The sequence below is a fragment of the Panthera tigris genome, chromosome D4 (assembly GCF_018350195.1).
Source record: "Panthera tigris isolate Pti1 chromosome D4, P.tigris_Pti1_mat1.1, whole genome shotgun sequence".
Classification (NCBI taxonomy): Eukaryota; Metazoa; Chordata; class Mammalia; order Carnivora; family Felidae; genus Panthera; species Panthera tigris.
The window spans coordinates 2,983,960-3,007,327 of NC_056672.1; the positions used below are offsets into that span (position 1 = coordinate 2,983,960).

At 62.6% G+C, this 23,368-nt stretch overlaps 2 protein-coding genes and 1 long non-coding RNA gene across 15 annotated transcripts in view; 2 read left to right on the plus strand and 1 right to left on the minus strand.

Moving 5' to 3' along the window:
- SECISBP2 (SECIS binding protein 2) overlaps window positions 1–8,383 on the plus strand; it is a 39,631-nt gene extending 31,248 nt beyond the window's left edge. For 5 of the 7 annotated variants that reach the window (XM_042963559.1, XM_042963561.1, XM_042963563.1 and 2 more), the window contains 7 exons: window positions 417–552; window positions 1,765–1,951; window positions 2,442–2,662; window positions 4,865–4,946; window positions 6,624–6,778; window positions 7,010–7,181; window positions 7,535–8,383. In XM_042963559.1, coding sequence (XP_042819493.1) covers window positions 417–552; window positions 1,765–1,951; window positions 2,442–2,662; window positions 4,865–4,946; window positions 6,624–6,778; window positions 7,010–7,181; window positions 7,535–7,850 — 1,269 coding nt within the window. In that variant the 3' untranslated portion in view covers window positions 7,851–8,383. The remainder of the gene's footprint in view (window positions 1–416; window positions 553–1,764; window positions 1,952–2,441; window positions 2,663–4,864; window positions 4,947–6,623; window positions 6,779–7,009; window positions 7,182–7,534) is intronic. The other 2 variants (XM_042963560.1, XM_042963562.1) reach the window with 2 other exon arrangements.
- An 807-nt stretch (window positions 8,384–9,190) lies between these two features.
- SEMA4D (semaphorin 4D) overlaps window positions 9,191–23,368 on the minus strand; it is a 76,752-nt gene continuing 62,574 nt past the window's right edge. For 4 of the 7 annotated variants that reach the window (XM_042965287.1, XM_042965285.1, XM_042965284.1 and 1 more), the window contains exons 13-15: window positions 20,186–20,364; window positions 20,059–20,102; window positions 17,079–19,259 (exon numbers count right to left, since the gene is read on the minus strand). In XM_042965287.1, the coding sequence (XP_042821221.1) occupies window positions 18,334–19,259; window positions 20,059–20,102; window positions 20,186–20,364 (1,149 nt within the window). In that variant the 3' untranslated portion in view covers window positions 17,079–18,333. Of the gene's footprint in view, window positions 10,626–11,187; window positions 11,286–12,870; window positions 13,081–14,222; window positions 14,334–15,151; window positions 15,178–16,695; window positions 16,903–17,078; window positions 19,260–20,058; window positions 20,103–20,185; window positions 20,365–23,368 lie in introns of those variants that run through there. The other 3 variants (XM_042965288.1, XM_042965289.1, XM_042965290.1) reach the window with 3 other exon arrangements.
- Window positions 11,280–13,482, plus strand: LOC122233287. The gene is made up of 2 exons (XR_006210835.1): window positions 11,280–12,041; window positions 12,234–13,482. It is a non-coding gene; the product is annotated as an uncharacterized LOC122233287 (long non-coding RNA).

Consider the following 23,368-nt stretch of genomic DNA (forward strand, 5'->3'; position numbering starts at 1 on the left):
TCTCCTGTGTGTGCGTTACGTCTTCCGGCTCCTAGCGTTTTACGTGTGGATGTGGACTCCCCTTGCATGTGCCCTGTGAAGAGGCGTGTGTGGTTCTCTGACGAGCGGTCCCCCCCCGGGTGACAGGGCAGAGGGGACGCGGCAGGGCGCCCCTGCTGCTGCAGGCGGGGAGTGCTTGGCCGTGACGTCCTCCTTCTCACCCCACCCGGGGTCATCTGCCTGCCGTTCAGATTCCATGGATACGGGTCCCGTATCGCGGCCGGCGGAGGGTGGCCCGGGTCCAGTGTGCCCGGCTCTGCAGGCCCTGGGGAGGCGCGGCGTCCGTGAGCTGATGTCGGGTGGTGTGTTTTGCAGGAGAGCTTTTCACTTAAGAGGACAAGCGTGTAGGTGTTTTAATCGCTTCTTTAATTTTAAAGATTATTTTGAAAGAACGGCAGGAGAGAAAGCAGCAGCGTCTCCAAGAAAACACCGTGAGCCCGGCTCCCGCCAGTGACGCCGCGCTGGACGGGGAGAGCGGTGGCGACGAGGCCCTGGAACAGGCCGAGCCCTCAGGTACGGAGCGCGTTTGCTGCCCCGCGGGCTCTGGCGGGGGCGGCCGTGTGCAGGGCCGTCGGGAGCCCGGTCGTGAAGGCCGGTCGTTGTCGGAGCCCCCGTGGGCGGACACATCTCCTGGCGCCTGCGCTCCAGACTCTGGGCACAGCGGGGCGAGGCCCCCAGGGCGATCCGTGAGTCCTCAAACGGTTCCCGCGACCTGAAGTGGCCGTGACGGTGACCGCCAGTAAGTGCAGGGCAGTTCTCCCAGCAGCGTGGGTCGTGGTGCCGTGTGGAGAACACGCTCGGGAGCTTCCACTGAGCTACGCGCTCAGAGCAGGACACGGAGCGTGAGCCTGCGGTTCGCGGACTTCTCACAGAGGGAGCACGGTGCCCGGCTCAGAAGCACAGCAGCCCCCGTGCCCTCGGCCCGGGGCCTCGCCCAGACTTTGTTCCAGGGGAATCCTGCCACCTGTGCCCCTCCAGCCCGCGGCGTGTCTGTGGCCTGTGGCGGTAGTCCCCTGCCGTGTAGCACTGGGGTGTGTTCACAGGCCACGTGGCAGGTGGGCGTCCAGGGAGTTTCCCCTCTGGGGTCACCAGAAGCAGGGGCACCGGCAATGTGTGTGCATGCGTGTGTGTGTGTGTGTGTAGGACGTGGGCACCCCCTCCTGTCAGCATGTGCCTGGAGGGGCTCTGGGCTTGGGGGTCCACTGCCATCCACCCTTAGACGCCTTCTGCCAGGCGGGCTTCCCGGGGCTTTTCCGGGTCCGCCCCCCAGACGTCCGTCACGTGCTGTCCTGGTGGGCAGACTCCTCTGGTTATGTGTCCCCTCCCGTGTACTTGGAAGTCTCCAGAAGTCACGGGGGGACCATGAGCTTGAAGCTCGTAGTTGGGATGTTTGAGTTTGGATCTCACCAAAGGGTCATTTGCTGAAGAAGCGGTCTGAACTGTTATGTATGAAGAGTCAAGGACTGTGTAAAACTGCTTTTAAAACTGGGCGATACGAACTTCAGGTTAAATTTCAAAATTAAATCTGGCAACTGAACTGCCCATTTCGGGACGGCTAAAATGGTAAATTGTAGGAGTGTCCCTCCAGCGATCGACAGTGGCTAAGTCGGGTTGGGGAGGGAGCAGAGCGGGAGGTGGTCCTTCTGTTTCTCCCAAGCCGTCAGCACGCGTCCCGTCACCGCGGTGGCGTTGTGACGGGGCTGCTCTGGAGACCCCACCCCGCAGGTGCGTGCCACGGCCTCTTTCTCTGTGGCGTCGCAGAGGGGACGGAGGAGTCGGCGGCCCCCACTCCCACGGGGCAACGCAAGTCAGAAGAGCCGCCGAGAACCGAGCCCCAGAAGGAGGCGGACGGCCTCTGCCTGGTCCCCGACGGCGCTGGCTGCCCCAGGATCCACAGCCGGAGATTCCGGGAGTGAGTGACCGTCCGGGACGGGCGGTGCTTGCTCTGGCGTTGAGCGCCGGGCCCTCCTGTCGTGATGTGCCCCGGCCGTGGGGCCAGGCCCGGTTTCCGTCCTCGTCCTGTCCCCACATCCGGCCACTTGATCTGCGGGGCGTTTGTCCTGCTGGTGTGAAGGCAGAGGCCCTCTGCAGTCGAGGTTGGCGTTGTGGGGGGATGAGCGGGGAGCGGCCGGCTCCGTCTCGTGCTCTGCTTTCTCGGGAGCTCTGCCTCCTTCCAGGGCACAGTCCACACTCGGGGTGTGGGTTTTGTGAGCAGCAGCTGCCGTGGGGCAGCAGTGCCGTGGGGCTCAGTGGCGGGCCGCTGGGGGAGCTGGGCACAGTGGCTCTGTCCCTTATGGTCGGGGCTCAGGGAGGACACGAAACCCAGTGGGCCAGGAGCCCCATGTCTTTGGCCCCCAGAGGGCTGTGCGGTTGCCACAGCTGCCTCGGCCCCTTTCTTTCAGTTACTGCAGCCAGATGCTGAGCAAGGAGGTGGACGCCTGCGTCACGGACCTGCTCAGAGAGCTGGTGCGCTTCCAAGACCGGATGTACCAGAAGGATCCGGTCAAGGCCAAGACCAAGCGCCGGCTGGTGCTGGGGCTGAGGGAGGTGCTCAAGCACCTGAAGCTCAGGAAGCTGAAGTGCATCATCATCTCCCCCAACTGTGAGAAGATTCAGTCGAAAGGTAACGAGCTGGTCTGTGTCGTCCCTGCACGGCCGCAGCCGGGGCGGCTTCTCCCCGCCTGTAATCGGTGGCCGTTTCCAGGGGCCACCTGCCCACCCGGGGCCCCGCTCTGTGTTCCCGCCGAGGCTGCGGCCTCTTTGCTTTGAGGCCAAAGGAACTTACTACATCTCGTCAGTGTGTCCGCGGAAAAGGGAGCCGGCGGCTTGCGGTCATTTTACAGGGACAGCTTGGTAAGGCGGCCTGGGACTGTGCGAGTGCCGCGTCTGTTCAAGGGGCCTTTCGTCTGCCGATTCTGAACTTGAGTTTTAAGTGGCAGCTGTCTGAGCGTTCTGTTTGTCTCGGTTGCCTCGTCTGAGCACTGGGAGGTCACACCTGAGGGGGCTCTCTGCTCTCGCGGACACTGAGGGCTGGGAGCAGCGGACCCTCCCAGAGTCTCTCCCGGGGAGTCACATGGGACGCACGCGTGGGGTGTCGTCCACCCGGGAAGCCCATTCACCATCCGCGCCCAGGGGTGTCCCTTCCAGGGGATTTATGGGTGGCTGGTTGTGGACACCCTGTGCCCAGCCTGACTCACAGAGGGCGGTGGTGTTCAGCATGAACCCCCTCGTGCCCGCCCCATAGCCCCTCTTACGGCGGTGTGTGGGGAGCCCTCCAGAAACCCAAGTTGTGGCTCTGGCCATGGGTCCCCTGAGAAGCAGCCCTTTGAAGGGACAGTGGCCATGGTGCCGCTGCTCACATAGCATTTGTGGTCAATGCCGGGTGTGGGGGACAGGGACATGAGCCAAAGGGGCCCCGCATTTGTGGTCAGCTCTGGGGGTGGGGGACATGGATCAGAGGGGCCCTGGCATTTGTGGTCAGCTCTGGGGGTGGGGGACACAGGCCACAGGGGAGCCCCGGCATTTGTGGTCAGCCCTGGGGGTGGGGGACACGGGGCCAAGGGGCCCTGGCATTTGTGGTCAGCTCTGGGGGTGAGGGACACGGGCCAGAGGGGGCCCCTGCAGTTTCTAGCAGTAAGTGGGGAATAGCTCGCTGTGGTTGTGGCTAAGGAGCACGCCCGCCTCCCCTCCTGTGCGCTCACCTCCTGTCGGCCCAGAAGTGCTAGTCCTTGGATGGTTCTGCGCCCAGAGCATGCTTCCCTGGTCCCCGCGTGCATCTGGGCCAGGGTCTAGGCAGAATGGAGGGATGTGGAGCTTAAATGTTAAACCCCTAACAGACTGGTTCCCAGCGCAGCGGCCTATGCTTTCAAGAAGTTTCTCTTTTGGAAGAAAATCAAATAGTTCTACATAACTAAGGGCCAGGTGCTGGGGTACATGGGCAACGTTTTCTCCCCAGGCAGATATTAGGTGCTCCACACGGGGGTCTGTCTGTGCACAGAGGGGCTGGGCCAGGACCCCGCAGCAAGCCCGGTGCCAGCGCTCCTTTCTTTTGAGGAGTAAGCCCTCCAGATTCCTCCCGACCCCCAGAAGAGCCACCATTCCCACATTTGACGTGTCCTTGATGGTGTCTGCGTGTGTGTGTGTGTGTGTGTGTGTGTGTGTGAGTGTGTGAGAGAGAGAGAGAGAGAGAGAGAGAGAGAGAGATTTGGTCCTGGCCCTGTTGGCACCTTGGTTTTTAGCTTGATGGTCTGTCTGGGGAGCCAGCTCGTAACTCTGCACACACTTGTGTTGCTCAGACGGGACTTAAGGATGTTCTGGTGGTTTCTGGACGTCTCTAGCAACGCACAGGGATGCGCTGTGCATGCTGTCCTTTCTGGTGGGGACATCTCGAGGACGAAAGGGCTGGTGCATTTGGGGGTCGTGTGGGTTATGCACCTGCACCCAGAACCTTCTGTGTAGGTGGGGGGCAGCTTTGCACTTTCCTGGGAACTGTTGGCTCCTGTTCTTCGCCCACTCGTGCTTGGGGATATTGATCTTTTTAATACCGACGTGTGTCTTTTTATATAATAGGAAAGCTCCTCGGGTAAGAGTTGTACTTTCCTGGTTTGTTATTTGCCTGTTTTCAAAACATCGTTTTGGCCACGCGAAGATCCTGGGTGTTGTTATCATGTTGGTGTTTTTTATTCTTGTTTTTTTAATTGGCTCTAGGTTTTATGCCATTTCTCAACCATAGCACTCCAAGGTTATTAAAGGTTTTTTTATATCCGTTTTCTTAGTTCTCCCACGTTTTCATTTTTGTGTTTAGGTAGACTATATTTCATTTCAGATGGGTCTTTCCAGAGGCCGACCCAGGTGTCCTCTTTCTGCTGCTTCACAGTGCTCCCCCCGACAGCGCTCAGTCCCACACGGTAGGGTCGCTTCTGGAACCCACCTTATTACAGCAAGCTCTCCTACCTGGTGAGGCTAGCCTGACGGTAGTTCCCTTTTTCAAAAGGCTTCTTCTCAGTTGCGTATTTCTGTCGTGTTATTTTTCCTCAAAAAAAAAAAAAAAAAAAAAAAATCCTAACTGTAGTGAGAGTATTTCAGAAGTTTCAGGTGGACACGGAAGTGGTGTGTGGTCCCGGGACCACTGTGTCCCAGAGCACAGGCCCCTTTGTGATCTTTGTTCCCGGAGCACCTTGAAGCTGCTCTGTAGATCTTGATAAACCTGGTCCTACCTGCTGTGGTCTTTGGTGGCTGTCCACACCCACCCTTGCTGGCGCTGCTGGCCTTCGTGAGGACTCGTTAGGTGTGTGTGACTTGTGCACAGACACCCACGTGCAACTGTCTTGTAGTAAAGGTTTTGGGGTGGCGGGCGCGTCACCGGCACGCAGAGTCCTTGGCGCCTCGCTCGGAGGCAGGGTGGGTGGTGAGCCCGCGGCCCGCCCGTTGGTGTAGGACCCTCAGCGACCTCTGTATGTGGGGTGCAGCCCGTTAATACACAGGGGACAGGTGACCAGTGGCCTGAGACGCAGTGAGTGTTGACTGAACACTAAGCGCAGTTGGCTCGTTCACGTGACCAGAATAGATTTCTCCTTCCTGTTTGGCCTTTGTCCATGGTTTCCGGCTCACAGTTCCCCACATCCTTGGAGTTTCCCAGGACCACAAGAAAGGTGTTTTGTTACGTTAATGAGGTGATTTTTGGACCCCGCCCAAGCTGGGGCTGGTTGCCAAGAGAGCCAGCCGAGAAATGAGAGGGTTGGAACTTGGGTCCCTGTCCGGCCCCTACCCCTGGCCCCCAGGGAGGGGGTGGGGGTGGAGCCCACGACTTAGTGGATCCTGTGACTAGTCTGGAAGCCTCCACACAGTCCCGCCCGGACTGGGGTAGGGGAGCTTCCCGGTCGGTGCACAGGAGACGCCGGGGTAGTGGCGCACCCGGAGTGGGCACGGCCTCCCCGTGCGTCTCTTCCCGCGCTGGCGACTCAAGATGTTTGTCACGTCCTTTAATAAACTGGGCAAATGTGAGCAAGGCTTTTCTGGGGTGAGTGCTGTGAGCCTCTAGCAACTTAGAAGAACGGAAGGAGAGGGTGTGGGGCCCCGCAGCGTGTCGCCCCTTGGTCCGGAGCTCGGGGAACGCAGGGACGTGTGCGGGCACCAGAGGTGGGGCCCGGGGGAGGGGGGTCTCCTGGGACAGACCCACCCTGTGCGGTCTGACACACTCTCCAGGCAAGAGTGTCGGGAGGGGTGGAATTCTTGCACAGCCAGTGGTGTCTCAGAATTGCTTGGTGGCGTGGCCCCCGCCCATGTGGGAACTGGGTCCAGAGACACTTCTAGAAGACTGAGACTTCACCGTCCGTTAGGATGACGACGCAGACGTGTTTTAGTACGTTGAGGGAATGCCTCTTTTGGAGAGTTGCGCTCTGCCTCGTGCTGAGGGTGGCCACGCCCTGGCAGTGACCGGCTCGTCCCGGTGACGTGTGGCATGGGACCGCTTGAGTAGAGAGTGGCTGGGCCGTGTTGCTGTCTGTAGAAAAAAGCCCTTTGCGACCAGGGTCACTGCCACGCTGTGTGTGACGCGTTTCCCGTCGGTTGTTGTCCCTGACCAGGCGGGCTGGACGATACCCTGCACACCATCATCGGTTATGCCTGCGAGCAGAACATCCCTTTCGTGTTCGCTCTCAACCGCAAGGCTCTGGGGCGCAGTTTGAACAAGGCCGTCCCTGTCAGCGTGGTGGGCATCTTCAGCTACGACGGGGCCCAGGTGAGCCGGGCGTCCCCGGCAGGGCAGCCCCGAGCCCGGGGCCCACAGGGCACGTGCGGCGATTCTGAATCGGCTCCGAGCTCGCCGCTGCTCAGAGACGCCTCACGTGGCCAGCGTCCCCGCCAGCCGCCCCCCTGCTTCCCCGGGGAGGGCGCCGTCCCGACGGGCAGAGACCCTTAGTCCCCCCCCCGTGGGGAGGGGGCGTCACCTGTGCCCTCGCTTCCGTCCCAGGACCAGTTCCACAGGATGGTGGAGCTGACGATGGCCGCCCGGCAGGCGTACAAGGCCATGCTGGAGAACGCACGCCGGGAGCCGGCGGGGGAGCCTGGGCCCCCCGCCCCGGGCAGCCCGCCCCCGCAGGGCCCCCCTGCTCCTGCCGCCGGGAGAGACGAGCCGCGCTACAGTGAGTGCGGGGGGGCCGGGGGCGGAGATGTGCGGGACGTAGCGGGGGGGGGGGGGGGGGGGGGGGGGGAATGGGCGGAGCGCCCAGGACAGCAGCACGGCCACCCCGCGGCAGGGCCCGCTGCTGAAGGCCGGGTCGGGTCCCACCTGGTGTCCCGAGAGCTGGTCCCACACAGACCTCGGGGCAGACGGGACCTGAGTGGAGCTGGCCGTGAGGACAGCGCTGTCACGAGGCCAGCGTGTGCTGATGGCCGGCTGGGGGAGTCCGTGCCAGGCCCGAGTGGGGACTGAGTCCCGGGCGGCACGCCTCCCGGAGGAGCCTGTCCCTTAGCTGTGCCGCTGTCTCCCTTCTAGTGGAAATCTGGAGAGAACACCTGGAAGCCTACAGTCGGGGTGCCCTGGAGCTGGAGGACTCTCTGGAGGCTTCAACCTCGCAGATGATGAACCTGAACTTATAGGAAGACTCCTCGGGGTGTGTCGTGTATTTGGGGTGAGGAAGGGGGGTGTGGAAGACTCTGGGGCCTTCTTCACAGTTCTTCTTGGCCTCACGTATTCTGTGTGGCTGTTTGATTGGGAGGCGAATCCGAGATGTGCATCCCGGGGACGGGCGTTCGGGCGTGCTGGCGGGAACCTTTCCAAAAATTCTGAAGTCGTGGCTTTGGGTCTCTGAGCACGTGGAGTCTGGAAAGGACTGGAACGTGTGTGCCGCTCGGAGTTCTTTGCCATGAAGGAACCGCCTCCGATGTGGCAGAGCTGAGCCACGTTCGTTTGTGGAAAGAGCCGCGGGGTCACGGCCGGGCCGCTGCTCTTGGCCGCTGACCCAGCAGGGCCGAAAAGCAGTAGCCGGGCGGGGCGGGGCCGCTTTTGAGGCAGGGGACTTGCTGGGGACCTGGCTTTCTGGCTGGAAGATGTGGGGATACTTGGAGGGTTTGCTAAAATGAGCCTCAGAGGGAAAATTGGTTCTTTAATCTGTGACCTCTTGATATGGATTATTCCTTTTTGTCTTTATTTTTCGAAGAAGCGATGTATATTGAAGTTCCTAAATTTCAGTTTTGATAATCTACAAATCCTTTCTTTCTCTCGTAAATGAACGTATTGTGACTGTGGTTTCTGTCTGGGAGGCCAGCAGGATGTTGCCCGCATGCTCTCCTGTAGGAGGGCGTATTTATTTGGAATAAAGAGCGATGATTTGAGAGCCTTGCACCTCTGGCCGGCTCAGGCTCGTGGGGCCCCCGCGGCCTGGCCCGCGCCCCTCGGTGCTGTGGCTTGAATGGCAGGGGCCCAAGCGGGGCAGGGTTTGTGTGCCCGGACCCTGCCCGGCCTGCTCCTCTCCGTTCACACAGCAAGCGGCACAGGCGGGGCTTCACTGGTGCTCAGCTCAGCAACGGCTCGCGTTGGCTTTGCAAACACTTTTAGGTGAGATCGGTCACGTCACGTGCTGTACCCGAGAGGCGAGTGGCTTGTGGCGAGCCAGAGTGAGTGACGACAGAAGTGGCCTGTGGTGTGGACGTGTCAGACACCAGGCTGTCCTGTCTTCTGGACACTGGCTGCTCCTAGTGTGTGTCTGCTTCTCTGTTTGCGTCCTGAGCTGTTTAAACGGGGGGCTTGGTCGGCTTAGCGACCGCTCTTGATTTCGGCTCAGGGCTCAGGTCACTATCTCCTGGTTCATGGGATCGAGCCCTGTGTCGGGCTCTGTGCTGACAGCACGGAGCCTGCTTGGGATGTTCTCTCTGCCCCTCCCTCTGCACAGTCTTAATTCTCTCAAAATATGTAAACTTTAAGTAGGTAATTAAAAAAAATTAAGTGGGGAGACGTGCAGTGAGGCCGCCCAGGCCCTCAGTCCTGTCCCCAGGGTTCTCCCTTGGGGGCCAGGAGGAGTGGCGTGGGCAGGGCTTTTCCTGCTGTCCCCGGTCAGCATGTCCCAAGTTTGCTGTCATGGGTATGGAACTCAGATTATGGAGAGAGACGTTTCCAGAGGTAACCTATAGGGAGAACGTTAAACTGAAGAATTTCGGCGGGGGATGCTGGCCCTGTGTTCAGAGCCCCAGCCCTGGGCCCGTGGAGCGTGGATCTCAGGGGAGGGGGTCTGGTGCTCCTCGTGTGACTCAGTGCTGGGGCTGGCCTGGTCACATCACCTTCCCAGCAGAGGCTCCTGCCACAGGTGACGTGGCGGCCCGCGCGGTGCCGACGGTGCCGCAGGAAGTGCACACACCTCATCCCGTTTAGTTTTATTTTTCTCACCAGCGCAGCGAAGCACATGCCTCCTAACCACGTTTCCCAGCAGAGCCCTCCCCAGCGGCTGACCGCGTCCTGCTTTCTGTTGGGCACAAGAGCGCTCGGGCTACAGCGCACGTGGGCGAGCCTCGCAGACACGGCGAGCGGCACCCGGAGGTCCCGGGCTCGGAGCCCTCGTGGCCTCCCCGGGCGGCCAGAGCCGCACCTGCTCGGGAACCCACGCTGCGCGCCCACGGCCTTCCACGGCAAATGCTGTCGCCACGGGTAATGGCGTGAGCGGGGCGGATCCGGCCCCAGCCGGCCGTCCTCAGGAAGTCGCGTTCGCGGCGGATCCCGCACATTGCCGGCGGGACACGCGTGTGGCTTCGTAACGAGGGGTCTGGCCGCAGGCTGAGGTCGCGAGCGGAGGCGGTGTCCGTGTGCTGGGTCATGGGGAGCCACAGCTCTGCTTTGAACGGAGGCTTTGGTTTTCTGGTACGTGCATTCCATTAAAAGCCGTCGTTCCGTAAGCGGGAAGTGTCCGTGAGGTCAGGCTGTGTGGCGTTAGGCTCCATGTGGACGCACCCGCCAGTTGGCGCCACCCAGAGGAACCTGGACCGACCTGCCGGCTCCCGCGCCTCCTGCAAGCTCGGGTCCCACAGAACTTTCTAAGGCGGCCCGGCGCCCTGAGACCATGAGGGAGCCGGGGAGGAAGCCCACGAGGCCTTCAGTCCCTGTGGTCCCTGGGTCGGACCTCGTGGTCACCCGAGGTTGGAGGCCAGTTCCTGCCACTGGCCTGGACGCCCTGTCCCTGCCATGTGGTGGTTCAGCAGCCCCACGGGACGGTGGCAAGCAGCAGCCGGGCTAATGCGGGGCTCCTGCCTGAGCTGAACCAGGAAATCACCCCGGTGACGCGGAGTGGCCGCAGAGCGCAACAGCAGTGTTTCTGGAAGAGGACCCGTCACGCACACCACCGTCTACCTATTCCAGGTCTGTCTGTAGCTCAGGACCTGTCCTGGCTTCCTGTTTCTGCCAGACAGACCCTTCTGTTCCACATAAGCACCTAACTTTTTAACACAGGTTCTGGATTCTGTCACAGAAGCTGGGGTATGGTCACATCTCAGTAGGCAATGTGGCAGCCACTGTCCTGGGGTCTCTCCAGTGGCCGCGGGCTCGGCTGGGAGTGAACACCATGTCCTGGGGCCTAAAGGGCGCCCTTGTCACAGCTTTCCTGAAAGAACAGTGCAGAACTGTGAGTTCCTGGCAGAACACGTGCCCTTCCCGCTCCCCCCACTGTCGTAGACAAGGGAGGAGGCCTCAAGTGTCGCGGCCCACGTGCACCTCCTTTGGGTCTAGGAGGGCCTTCAAGGAAGGTGGCCCATGCGGGCTAAGTTTGCAGGACTCAGAAACGCTCAGCCTGTGTCGGCAGCAAGGAGAGAGCTCACGTCTGAAGGCCTGTGTTCGAGCCACAGGGTGTCTCCTCCGGTAAATCTCTGGCCTTGTAGCTGCCCTCCCGGCTGCATTAGCGACTCGGGAACTGGGGACACCTGTCCTATCTCCTCACTGCTGGGACAGCAGTCCCCCCACCAAGAGGGGGTGCAGCCAGCGGGCCCTCCCCTGCATCTGTTCCCCCCCACTCCCCCCCGCCATGCTGACCCTCCCCAGGGATCTGCCTGGAGCCCAGAAGCTGCAGGTTACAGAAAGCAGAGTGACTGTGGGCCAAGAGCACACACGTGGGGTCCCAGCAGGACCCACCCCACCAGCCCCTGCCCACCCTGGGCCTGGCCACATACCCACGCCTTCCTCCAGCTGTGCATCATGCGGTCGTGCTCCCCAGCCACAGCCTTCCAGGCGGCCAGCTCTCTGGTCCACTGCTCCTGGTGGGTCGCCTCTGCAAGACAAGTGGGGTGCCGGCTGTCAGCCTTGCAGGCCTTTGAGGCACGGTGGGTGCGTGCAGGCCGCCAAGGCCATTCTGAGAGCCGGGTCTCTGGTTCGGTAGCGGGTGAGACGCTCACTCCTCTGGCCTTGCCTCCTGGCTGTGGGGACTTCCACGGTCAGCAGCCCCCTCCTGCCCTTCCCCAGGCCACCAGCCCCAGGGTCACGACGGCCCCGTCCTCATCCTGCGTGAGTCCTGTCCAGGCAGGAAAGGGGCTCTCCCTCCACATTTTGGGGTGATGCAGGGACCTCCCCCAGGAGGCTGCGGGAGCTTGATCTGTGGGGCTGTGAGGGTAGCACAGGCCAGACAGCTGTGGTTGTTTGGAAACAGAAACGCACCATGTCCCTGCTCTGCCCATGGCCCCTGTTGCTCGTTTCAGAAGTGAGTGCCAGGGACCTGAGCCTGTGAGACGTAAAGCGGAACTTACTCCTTGAGCAGGACTGGGCCGGGGCCTGGGCTCCAGAGGCACCTTCAGGGGTCTTTAACCCCAAGGGACCCTGCAGGGACTCCCATCCTGAGAGAGTCCCTGCGTTCCTAACACCCTTGCCCTGGCACCCCCGTCACTAGACACGACAGGCTGGGTGGGCAGGCAGGCACGTCCCGAGATGTCCCGATTGTGCTCACGTCCTAGCCCGCCACCCGAGATCAAGGTCGGGTCACTGTCTGTGAACCGAGGACCAGAGCCTGCCTCTCAGGCAGCCGGGGTGACAGGTGAGCATGGTGGTTTCTGTGTTTCCACTCAGCTCTTTGCGGACAGTGCTGCCCCCACGACTTCTGCGTGATGTCTCGTGTTTACGTGAAGATTCGGTTTACCTTGCGCAGGCAGGCAGGACACTTTCCAGAAAGGGGAAGAACAGGGATTCCCACCGGGAGAGCTTTGCAATTACTTTTTTCTCTTCCCAGTCCTGTACTGGAAGGACAGGGACCTTTTCAGCAGGGCCCTAAACCTAAACTCTCGCAAGCGGACAGAAGAGGAAACCCCAAAAACCTGGAACCTGAAAAGCAGAGGCACCCGTGGAAACTGAGCAGACCTGAGAAAGTGGGACCCCAGGCCAGCAACGGGGAGGCCAGACGCTCGGGTGGGGGGCTGGGCCCTTTGCCCATGCGCTGCCTCACAGGCGGCCAACGGCTCAGAAAACGGGTCCAGAAAGAGCACAGGAAGTGGAGTGGAGCAGAGGAAACAAGTGTCCACACCTCCCCGAGGAAGAGCAGGCTTCCAGTGGCCCCCGGGCCGGCCAGGCGGGAGACCCCCAGCGGGCCTGGGCGGCCGTGCGCAAAGCATGCGGACGTGACGTGAGGCAGGCCTCCACGTGGCAGGGGAGGGGACTTGGGGACAGAGGAGGGAGACACGGGCTCTCAGGACCGGCGTCCCAGACACGCCAAGGAGTAAAAGGGTGGCGGGAGGTGGGTGCGGAAGCGCCACCAGTGCCGGGGAGGCTGGCTGCGCACGGGCCACACACTCCTCCCTCCTGCTGGCCGCCAGGGCACCAGCACGCCCGCCATCGGAGCTGGGAGCGCGGCAGGGGCGGGGGCCGCTCACCGTGTCTCACGACGGTCACCCGCACTTTGGAGGTCCCGTTGCCTGCGGAGGACAGGACGGAGCAGCGGTACTCGGCGCTTTCTCGGATGGCATCTCGCAGCCAGCTGAGCACATGGGCCCTGCCGTCGGGCAGCGCGTGGGTCTGCGTGGGGACGCACATCTCTAGTTCTCGGCCGTTCTTCTCCCAGACAAAGTGGACGTCTGCGGGCCCTGGGGACACACAGACCACCTCTACCCGGTGGCCCCCGGACTCCCACCGAGGACCACCGGGGTGGGGACAGGCGGTGTGGAGCCACCCACGCCAGGCGCCTCTGTTGTCCCAGCTGGACCCACGGTGAGGGGCAGGACAGCTTTCACGCCAGTCCTCGTGTCCCCGGAGGAGGCGTGCGCCCCCGTGACCCCGGGAGAAGAGGCGGGCCCTCACTGCCCTCCCCCGGGCTCCTTGCTCCTTCAACTCAGATGTTCTTTCAAACCAAAACTCGGTGCCGTGCAGCACATGCTGAGGCCGTCAGGGGGCACCTCCCCCACGGAGTGCCCGGTGACCATGCCCTGGGCCAGGCGTCCATTCTGCACGGAGGGTCTGTGCCTGAGAACTCCACCTCCCGGCCCTGCTCCCATCTGTGACCAGAACCTCTACTTCCGTGGGGGCCACGGAACCTAAGTTCTGCCTCCCCAGAACCTAAGTTGGGGACAGGGCGCTGAGAAGGGCCGAAGACCCCTCCGTCCCCACTGCCCCCTCTCTGCCTGTGCCAGGCGGCACGGCACCAGGCGGTGGGCTGTGAGCCGACCTAGACCAAAGCTAGCCCCTCCTGACCATGATCTGCCTAAGAGCCCCGTTTCTAAAATCAAGATTCTGGGGCACCTGGTAGCTCAGTTCACCATCAACTCAATTTCAGCTCAGGTCACGATCCCAGTTTGTGGGATCGAGCCCCACCTTGGGCTCTGTGCTGACAGTGTGGAATCTGCTTGGGATTCTCTCTGCTCCTCCCCTGCTCATGCACACACACACTCTCTCAATCTCTGTCTCAAAGATAAACAAACAAAAATATATATATATATAGTATGTAGTTGCCAACCACCCAGGGATGACCTGAACTGCAGTGTCGTGGAGGACGGTCAGCAGAGGAAGGGCTAGGTCTGGATGTGGAGCAAGGAGGAATCCATGGGGCCAAGGGCTAAAACCCAGTACACGAAGCAATAGCACTGGGTGTGCAGGAGCACGTGTGCATGGGAGTGCATGTGCAGGGGAGTGTCGGGGGGGTTGCCTGTGTGTGTGTGTGAGTCCTTGTATGTACGGGTGTGCACGCGGGAGCACGTGCACGTTACCACAGGGGCCCGCCAAGAAGGCCTACGTGGCCGTCGTGCTGGTGGTGCTGCCTTCAGAGAATTTGAGGTGCTTAAACCACTTCCTGGAGCTTCCGGATGCGGTAGGACGCATCCTTTTACAGCCGATGTAAAACACGCTGTTGGAAAGAACATGCCGCAGGCTGTAAAACAAATTCCAGAAGGCGTTCAAAAGGGGCTCCCGCAGCAGTGCACTGGCCCCCCTGGCCTCGTGGACAGGCCCCCGTGGACTGTGTCCTGGGCAGGATTTCTGGGTTTTTCTTCCATCTGCACCATTTGTTTTTCCCCCAAGTGTTCTGCCCTCTACCCGTGAATAGTTCCATGTGTGTATCACACGTGCACACACACCTGAGGGCGCTTACAGGTGCGTGCACAGACTTGCATACGCACACGTGTCTGCGTGCGCCTGCCCGTCAGTTGGCGCACACAGCCTCCTTCACTGCTGGGCGTACCGCCCGCCACCACGTTCCTGGACAGCCCCTCGGGGGGGTCAAGTTTAAAAGGGATTCTCGTGAGGCACTGTGATCGAGAACGTGACGTTTTCTGTGAATAGACACCGAAGTCGGTTCCAGAGAGGCCTGGACTCCCCCCTCATCCCCACTGTCCAATGGTGACCTTCACGGAGACCCGCCCAGGACTGGAGCTGGAGCCACCAGCATGGGTCACAGGAGCTTCTGGGAGGTTCTCCTGCATCCTTAGGACAAAGAGCTGGGGTGGCTTGAGCCAGGGCCGAATTATCACCCCAAGCCATATGGCCAGGACCCTTCAGGAGCAAAATCCCCAGATGACCCGAGGTGCCTTGGAGAAAGGGCCGTAGGGGAAACACCACGTGCCCTTGTATCCCAAAACCCTTGAACTCAGCATTGGTAAACACCCTTTCAGCGTGTGTTCAGCACAGTAAAGCACTAAAAATGTTGAAGAGTACTTACGTTGCACTTACTGTTTTTTTAAGCTATCCAGCTCCTGAACGCAGACGAGGGCAAGGAGGGAAAGCGACAGTTACAACCAGGCGGCAGAGCCAGCACATGCCCCTGGGCAGGGCGATCCCTCTGCCCCCGGGTCTGCAGCCGCGAGGGACGAGGGACACGGTGGGGCCGCTGGCTCCACCCTGCCCCCAGCCCGCCCCATGCCAGCTGAGGGTGCCGCCAGCGCAGAGCTGACCCTGCTCCGTGACAAAACCAGACAGAGCCCCTCGGGGCTGGGAGAGCCCCAAGTTGAGGGGGTGTGTGGGATGGGTGCAGCCCCTGTCCTTGGGCCACATCCCCGGTAGGGGCCCCAGAGGCGATCCTTCCTCCAGCTGTCCCCACGCATGTGGTCACCCAGGGGCCTCCTGCCAGCTACTTCCCACTGGAGGGGACCCTCTGCGGGCGCTGTCTTGCGGGCCGGGTCCACACCTGCACAGAAATCAGGATCCAAACGTGGGAGTGGGGGGTGAGGGGGGGCTTCTTGGGCCTCCGGCACCGCAGTTCTATCAGAGTCCCACCTTCTTCCCCAGAGTGCCCCATGCTTCGCTGTCACAAGGCTATCCACACCCTGGGGCCAGCTGAAGAGTGACCCCCAGAATATCCAGGTCCTGACCTCTGGAACTGCATGTGGCAAAAGGCGCTTTACAGACAAACCTGTGGGGGGCAGGGGTCAGCAGCCCAGGCGCCCAGCCTCTTAGGTGCCAGCTATGGTGGCCGTCCCACACACAAGGACGGCTGCGTACAGGCACGCGCATCGTCAGGACAGAAGACACACAGCTTCTAGCAAAACCACGCCCTCCATGCTGAGGACGGAGACCCCGGCAAGGTCACAGATCTGCCTCGCCCACCCACGGACGGGCTTCTGACCCTTCTGGAAGATGACCGGCTCACGTCAACTACCCCCAGGGCCCAGCCGCGCCCCAAAACACTAGCACCCACGGCCACCGTGGGAGATCAGGGATTTGGGCCGGGCACCCTCTGCTACCCCTGCAGCCCCCAGGGCCTGAAAGGGCGCTCGTTTCTACCACCGTAATTAAAAAGCCACCAAAACCCCGAACAGCCACGCGGCCCCTAAAGTACAGGGGATCGTCCTCAGCTTTAAAAGAGACACGCGTCTGACTTAGAAGCTCGGTCACGTCAGGGATGCAGCAGGACCCGCGGGGCAGACACGACATGCACTTCAGCATCGCCACGCAAGCCATGGGGACGCCCCTTCTGGAGGCTCCGGAGCGACGTTTGCAACCTCCAGATGACACATCGGCGGACCCCCGAGTTGTCGGCAGACACTCGAGGAGCCCTGCACACGGGCGACTGGCAAACCGGGGTCTCGGGGCCAAGCCCGGCCCACCGTGGGGCCCTGGGGCTGCGGAGGCCGAGATCTGCGACCGACCGACCGACCGTGGGCTGCCGGGCCTGCGACGGTGAACACCTGGCTCCTCGTGGGAGAAGCTGCGGGAAGGGTGTTCTGTCAGGGGCCCTGCCCCCCACCCGCCGCCCCGACAGGCGCCCTGCTCACCTGTGGCCTGGCAGAAGAGGTGGAAGGTCCCCAGGGCGTGCACGTGCTGGGCCTGGTCGCTCAGGAAGGGCGGCAGCAAGGCGACCCGCAGGCTGCGGTCAGGCCCCGAGGCCGAGGCCGGCCAGGGGCTTCGGGGAGAGGAAGATGAGCCGGGGCCCCGACAGGACAGGGAGGAGGACCCCGGAGGAGGGAAGGGCAGAGACGAGGCTGCGAGACAGAGGACAGAAAAGAGAGAGGCCGCTGAGGCAGACGTCACGAGGCTCGGGGCCTGCACGCCAGAGAAGGGAAGGAGAGACAGGAAAAGAAAGGGGACCGAGGCCGCCCCGAGACCCGCCCGCCGGTCAGCACACCGTCCCCGCCGCAGCGAACCACGTGCCCGCGCCGAGGATTTAAGCTGCTCGTTTATTCGGTTACTTTTCAAATGTATACAATTCAAAGTAGAAAAATAAAAACAAAGGAAATCTTATAAAACACAAATGTGTACACCACAACGGTCGAGTCCTGTCATGCTTAAGACAACACTGTCCACGCAGGCACACAGATCCAGAGGTCACTGCTCCTCGCCACGGGAAAGAGAGCCTTCTCGGCGCACGGGAAGCAACAGGTGGAGATTGAACCGTCTCGCCCACTCGCACCGTCGAAGATAGCGCCGGGCCACGCAGGGCCGTGGGGTCACAAGCCGCCAGGCCTCGTGGGGACACAGGCCAGTCCGGCCACCGCGGTCCTGCTTGCCGGAAGGTGTGGACAGCTCGGTTCGGCCGAGCGGGTCGTCCGGGTGGGCGGTGGACGGGAGACAGAAGCCAAACGTGACTGCGGATGCCCGGTGAACGTCCGTCCGTCCATCTGCACGGGAGGTTTCAAGCCGTGGCCGTGGGCATCCGACGGCAAAACGCACGCTCCCTCCGCTCGGGGCCAGCCGGCTCCGCCGACACGCGCTCAAGGCCCCCGCCTGGTTCACGGGCCAGCCTTCCGCTGTCTTCTGTTCTTTGAAAGAGTTAAAACAAGAGGGGGGAAGAAGAAACCACAGAAAGAAGATCTCTCTGAAAAGGATGCTTCCCTCAAGGAATAAAATTAAAAAAAAAAAAAGAACGTGTGCTCAAGAGATGGTTTCGTCTATGTGTCTAAAAGGCAGAGAACGCATTTACCCAAAGTAAGTTTATCCCTGAGAATCGTAAGCAACGTAAGCTGTATCTTTCCCCTAACGTACAACAAAACCTGGAAGACGGACATCTTCGCGATGTTGGAACGTCTGCTTCGGTGATTTAAAACAGAAACGACCTAACACGAGAAAAGCAAAGCCATAAAAAATAATCTCCTGGGAAGCAAAGGTTCGTGCCAATCTGGACAACAGGCGATAAGTTACCAATCTGATAAACAAAAACGTCATTTCCAATCTGGAATTCAAGGATCTTTCAGTGGCTGCTCTGAGGAGGGGACGCTCCGGGCGCGAGCGAGCGTCCGCGGGCCGGGGACAGCCCGGCCCCACGCGCCGCCCGCGGGGGCCTCTCACGCCGCGGCCCGGCGGGGGACCGGGGTGCGACGCTCGCCGTTTTCCGGAAGGACGAAGACCAAATCACAAGCTCGACGCGAGAGACAAGACACAGGACAGGCGTGCTGACGCGGGCTCCCGGCGGTGCCTCAGTCCCCGTCCGCGTCCGAGTCGGCGTACTTCAGCTCGCACTTGACGTCGAAGGGCCCGTCCCTGGCCGGGAGGTCGTCCAGCCTCTGCGAGTCCTCCCTGTCGGTGGGCACCCTGCTGGCCATGGTGTCCTGCTCCGTCTCGTAGCCCGTGTCCAGGGCCGGCCGCGGCTGCCCCCCGTTCTGCTGGGAGAAGCTGCCCGGCTCCACCAGCGTCTCCTTGGCGCTCTGCTCGAACTCGCAGAAGTCCGCCACGGGCTGCTTCTTCCCCAGCAGCACGGCGGAGCGGAACTTCAGGCACTGCCCGGGCAGGTAGCCCTTGTAGCAGTTGTAGGACACGAGGCAGAGGCACAGCAGGAAGAAGAGGAGGAAGAGGAACATGAGCAGACGGTTGTCGCTGGACTGCAGATACATGGTCTTCTCCGAGTGCACCTGGGGGACCGTGTTGATGACGATCTTCGGTTCGCAGGACGTGCCCGTGGGCGCGGGGCTGGGCGGCGGGGCGACGGCCCCGGGCACGGGGACCCGCGCGGCGGAGGTCTGCGGGGGGGGGCCGCGGGCGGGCTCCGTCACCGCTCGGGCGGTGGTCCTCCCGCCTTCCGTCCGGGCGCCCGGTGAGGCGGGGGCCTCTGTGGCCCTCGGGGCCGTCTTCACCTCCAGCACGTGCTTGGCCAGCACCCGCAGGACCGTCCCGTTGCGGACCCGCTCCTCCGACAGGCACCGGTACACGCCGCTGTCCCCCTCCGACAGGTTGAAGATGAGCAGGTGCTTCCTGCCCACCAGGCTGTACTTGGGGCCGTCGGCGTCGAGCACGCCGTCCCGGAACTTCCACACCACCCGGGCCAGGTTGGACTTTGGGGAGCATTTGAGTTCCGCCGTGCCGCCGTGCTTGAAAAAATGCTGCCGGAAACTTTCTTTACTTTTATCTGGAACATCAAAATAAACGTGCACAGCATCAACAACGCGGCTCGCTACTCAGCTCCTTCTAAAAATAGGTCAACACGCACAAGAGGACACGAGAGTTCCACCCACTGGAGCCACACGGAATCTTCCAGAACAACTAAGGAGATAAAGACATGCGTGACAGAAAAGCAAAGATGGGCCCCGGAGGGCGGCCCAGCAGGACAAGGAAGTCGGAGACAAGACAGTCGGAGACAGTCGAGCGGCAGGGACCCCGTCTGGCGTCCCGGTTCCCCGGGGGCCGAGCGGCAACACGGGAGCCGCGCGCCACGTGCTTCTGCTCGTGGCTCCCGGCTCGCGGCCTCTCTGGACGCGAGAGGCCCACCCCGAAGTTGCCCCAGCTGGCGACAGCTGTCGGGTCAGGGATGGGAACGCGAGAGCCCAGGGCACGGCTGCCTGGGAGGGGACGAAGGGGTGAGGACGCCCCTCCCGCCGCGCCGCCCGCCCACCGTGGGACCCTCAGGGTCTGTTTAACCAGCCCCGAGCTCAGCAAAGAGAGGAGCATCTCAAGAGCGGGTGTCCCAGGGTGGACGCCGAGTGCTTTTTGTGGAACAAACACACACACCCCACGACCTCGGACGCCCTTTTCTGCGATAAAACGGGATCACGGGGGGTCGGCCTCCGTATCCTCACGGATACCTGACCTCTGTTCGGAGCAGAGAAAGAGAACCCGGATGGACGCAACGCCACGACACCGAAGCACCATGAGATGGGTACGAGGACCGGCCGCCCCCCAAGGGAGCTCGGCGAGGACGGCCGACTTACCCGGGCAGGCGGACGCGTCTCCGCTCATCTTCTGAATCAGAGTCCTGCAAGATAACCGGGCCCGGGTCAGGCACGCGCCCCCTCCCCCTGACGGGTGTGCGCGGTGCGGGTCCCCCGCCCTCGGTACCTGCTGGGGCCGTCCGTCTGGTGCGGGGGCAGGGCCACGCAGGCCGCGGCCGCCCGGCTCCAGGCGCAGTAGGGGTCGCGGGCGAGCACGCAGTCCTCACAGGTGCCGTGCTTCCCGCAGAAGGCCACGGGGGCCTGCACCACACCCGAGCTGGAGCCCGCATACACAAGCCTTCCGCCCTGCAGGTGTGAAACAGAGGACACAGGTGCGTGGGGGGGGCAGCCGGCGTGCGCCTCTCAGGCCCGCGTGCCCACGCCGCCTGATCCAGGAACCTCCAGAACCGGAGCCTGGCGGGGTAGGGTCCGAGACAAACCCTCGCGGCAGCGTCACGGCCGCCCACGCGCTGACTGAGCACTCGGGGCCTCCGTCTGAGAACTTGCCCTCTTTGGGGCCGGGGGTCAGCCGCTCCGCGTGGAGGGGGCCCCCCCACCACAGGCCAGAGGCCGAAAGGCACGGCTCAGAGCCCCATTTCATGCCCACCCGACGGGAGCCACACAGAAGCCCGAGTCAGGGTCCGAATCCAGGAAAGGAGGGGCCACCGAGCATGGGCGGAGCGCAGATTCCAGCACGCGTCTAGCTGTGCGGGGAGGAACACGGGCACGGGGAGACCCACAGCCGTGCTCCGGGCACAGGGCCAGGCGGGGTCCCTCGAGCTCCCAGCACGTGCGAGACCCCCCACCCGGGGCGGCTGCTTTCCCGGGCTCAGTTGGGACGGGGGATCCCCCACGGGACGCCGCCTGCCGTGTAGCCCTGGCCGCGGGGGGTGGGGGGCAATTCCGGAACTTGCGTGCACGTCGTCCTCTGCCCACGACACCTCACCCCGACGTCTGCACACACCTTGGCCGTTCCCAAGCTCCACAGAACTTGGTGGTTTCGACCCAGACGACACGCAGCCCTTCCCCTGGAGGACAGGCTGTGAATTAACTTTCGAGTCCGGCTCCGCTCTGAGGCCCTGGGGCCACCCGCCCCGTGACCCACTGTGAGTGAGTGCAGCCGAGAGGAAGGAAGTCCCTTCTGTAACAGATTCTCACGTGACAAGTGGCAGAGAGAGACAGCGGCCAGCAGGGACCCAGGTACGTGACACCACGTGCCTGCCAGGCTGTCAGGACCAAGGACGCCAGCCCAGAGCACAGTCTGGTTCACAGAGGTCAAGGGACCCGGGAGAGGACGCCGACTCTGCCGGGGAAGCCCTGCCCGACACTGACCTGTGTGCATGGCGTGGCCGTGGGGAGGGCGGGCTCCATATCCCCGCCCTACCCCCACCCCAGGGCTGGGCTCCCGTGATACACGGCCACCAAGTAACAGACGTGGAGGGGAGCGGACAGGAAAACGCCCTGAAAAGGGGTGGCCGTGACCACTGGTGGGCGCACAAGTCAGCAGACAGGACGGACTGATGGGGGCAGCCTTGCGGTCTCTCCACAAACAAGCATTAGACCCTCAGGGTCTGAACACACGTCCACAACTCAGCACACGCGGCCTGGCCCCACGTGGTGGGTTCCGTGCTCTCCACGGGCACATCCCCACGCGCTCAGCGCCATCTGAGCACGAGGAAACCGGGATCATTCCACAAAACTCCGTACAACTAGGCAGGCCACCAAGATGAGGACAGATGGGGAACCGGCCCAGACCAGCGGCGGCTGCTGGCCGGCCTCTACAGCGAAGGCCAGCGTCCCGGCCCAGAGGAACCTGCCGGCGGGCGTCTTCTCCACCCCGAACAGCCGCTTCCTGCCACTGCGGGGGTTCACACGCCATCCCAAGCCTACCCAGGCCCGCCAGCCCGAAGAGAGGGCGGGGGCCGCGGCCCGCACACCTTCCCGCTAGGGCCAGCCAGCCGAGGCCGCCCCGGTGCAGGGCTCCTGGGAGGACGGGCCCGTGGCTCCCCGCAGGGCCAGTGGGCGGACGGGTGAGCACAGGGCTGACCCAGATCCTCCTCAACCTCACCCGTCCCGCAGGACCGGCGCCCACACGCCCAGAAGCCCGCGTCCCCAGATGACACTGGCGAGCGGGGCTGCGGTCTCACCGAGTGTCTGCACCGGGGGCCCAGCCTCTGTTCTGTGCACACGTGACAATCTGGGGGCCCCAAGGGCACGCGCCCCAGCCCGGCCGAGCACCCGAGCAGCGGGGCCGCGGTCGGGAGGACTTCCTCGTTCCCACAGCAAAGCCGGGGAGCAGGGGCGGGGGAGGGCGGCCTAATGGGCCCGCGAGGCTCCGATGCCGCATCTCTGCCGGCTCAGAGCCCGCCCGGGCTCTGTGGTCTCCTTCCCTTCCGGCAGCGGAGACGGCCCTGTTGGGTGACCCCGGAAGTTTGAAAACCAGATGCAAGTTCTGACACTCACGATGGCGGGATCCACGGGTGGCTCTGACCGACAAGTCGACTTCTGCCTTTCTCTCTCTCCTGGCTACGGGCGCCCCCTCCTGCTGCCCGCTGCCCCCATCAGGAACCAGGCCGGGAGGCCGCCCTGAGGGGCTGCGGGCCGCCCCCCTCCAGGTGTGAGGGAGGCTGGGGACTGTGCTGGGTCAGACAGGAGACCCTCGGCATCGGGGAAACGCCCTGCGAGGCGGGGCAGCTGGGCCTGGTGTCCAGAGCGAGGCTTTACAGGCGGGGTGCAGGTGACGGCCAGACTGCAGCTCAGGGAAAAGGCTCGCAGCCGGGCTTCCCATTTCTGGCCCTGACCCTGGCTCTGCCAAGTCCCCAGAGCCCGTCGGCTCAGGGCTCACGGCGTGGGGACACCCACGGGGCCCTGTGGGTGCTCTACAGGAAGTGAGGTCGTCAGCCACGGTCAAAGGACAGGGCCGGGCCACCCTGGGTCTGCTGACCCCTAGATGCAGAGGAGGAGACTAAGGCAGGACTGGCCTCCCAGGCTCACGCAGCCACGAATCATGGGGCCCCGGCCTGCTCCACCCTGGCTGTAAATCAGGAGGCACGTGTCCCAAGGCCACGTGGGTAGATGGCAGGGGACAGCATCCAGAGCGGATCCAGGGCCCTGGTTGTTTCTATGCTACCCACCAACTAATAACGTGTCTTATATAAATGGTTGGAAAACAATCAAAAGGATAATATTCCATGACATTCAAAAATTACATGACCTCCTGAGCTCTGTTTCCACAAAAAAGACTGCTGGAAGGCAGCCAGGCCCACCCGTGTGCGGACGTCCCACGGCTGCCTGTGCACAACGGCAGGGA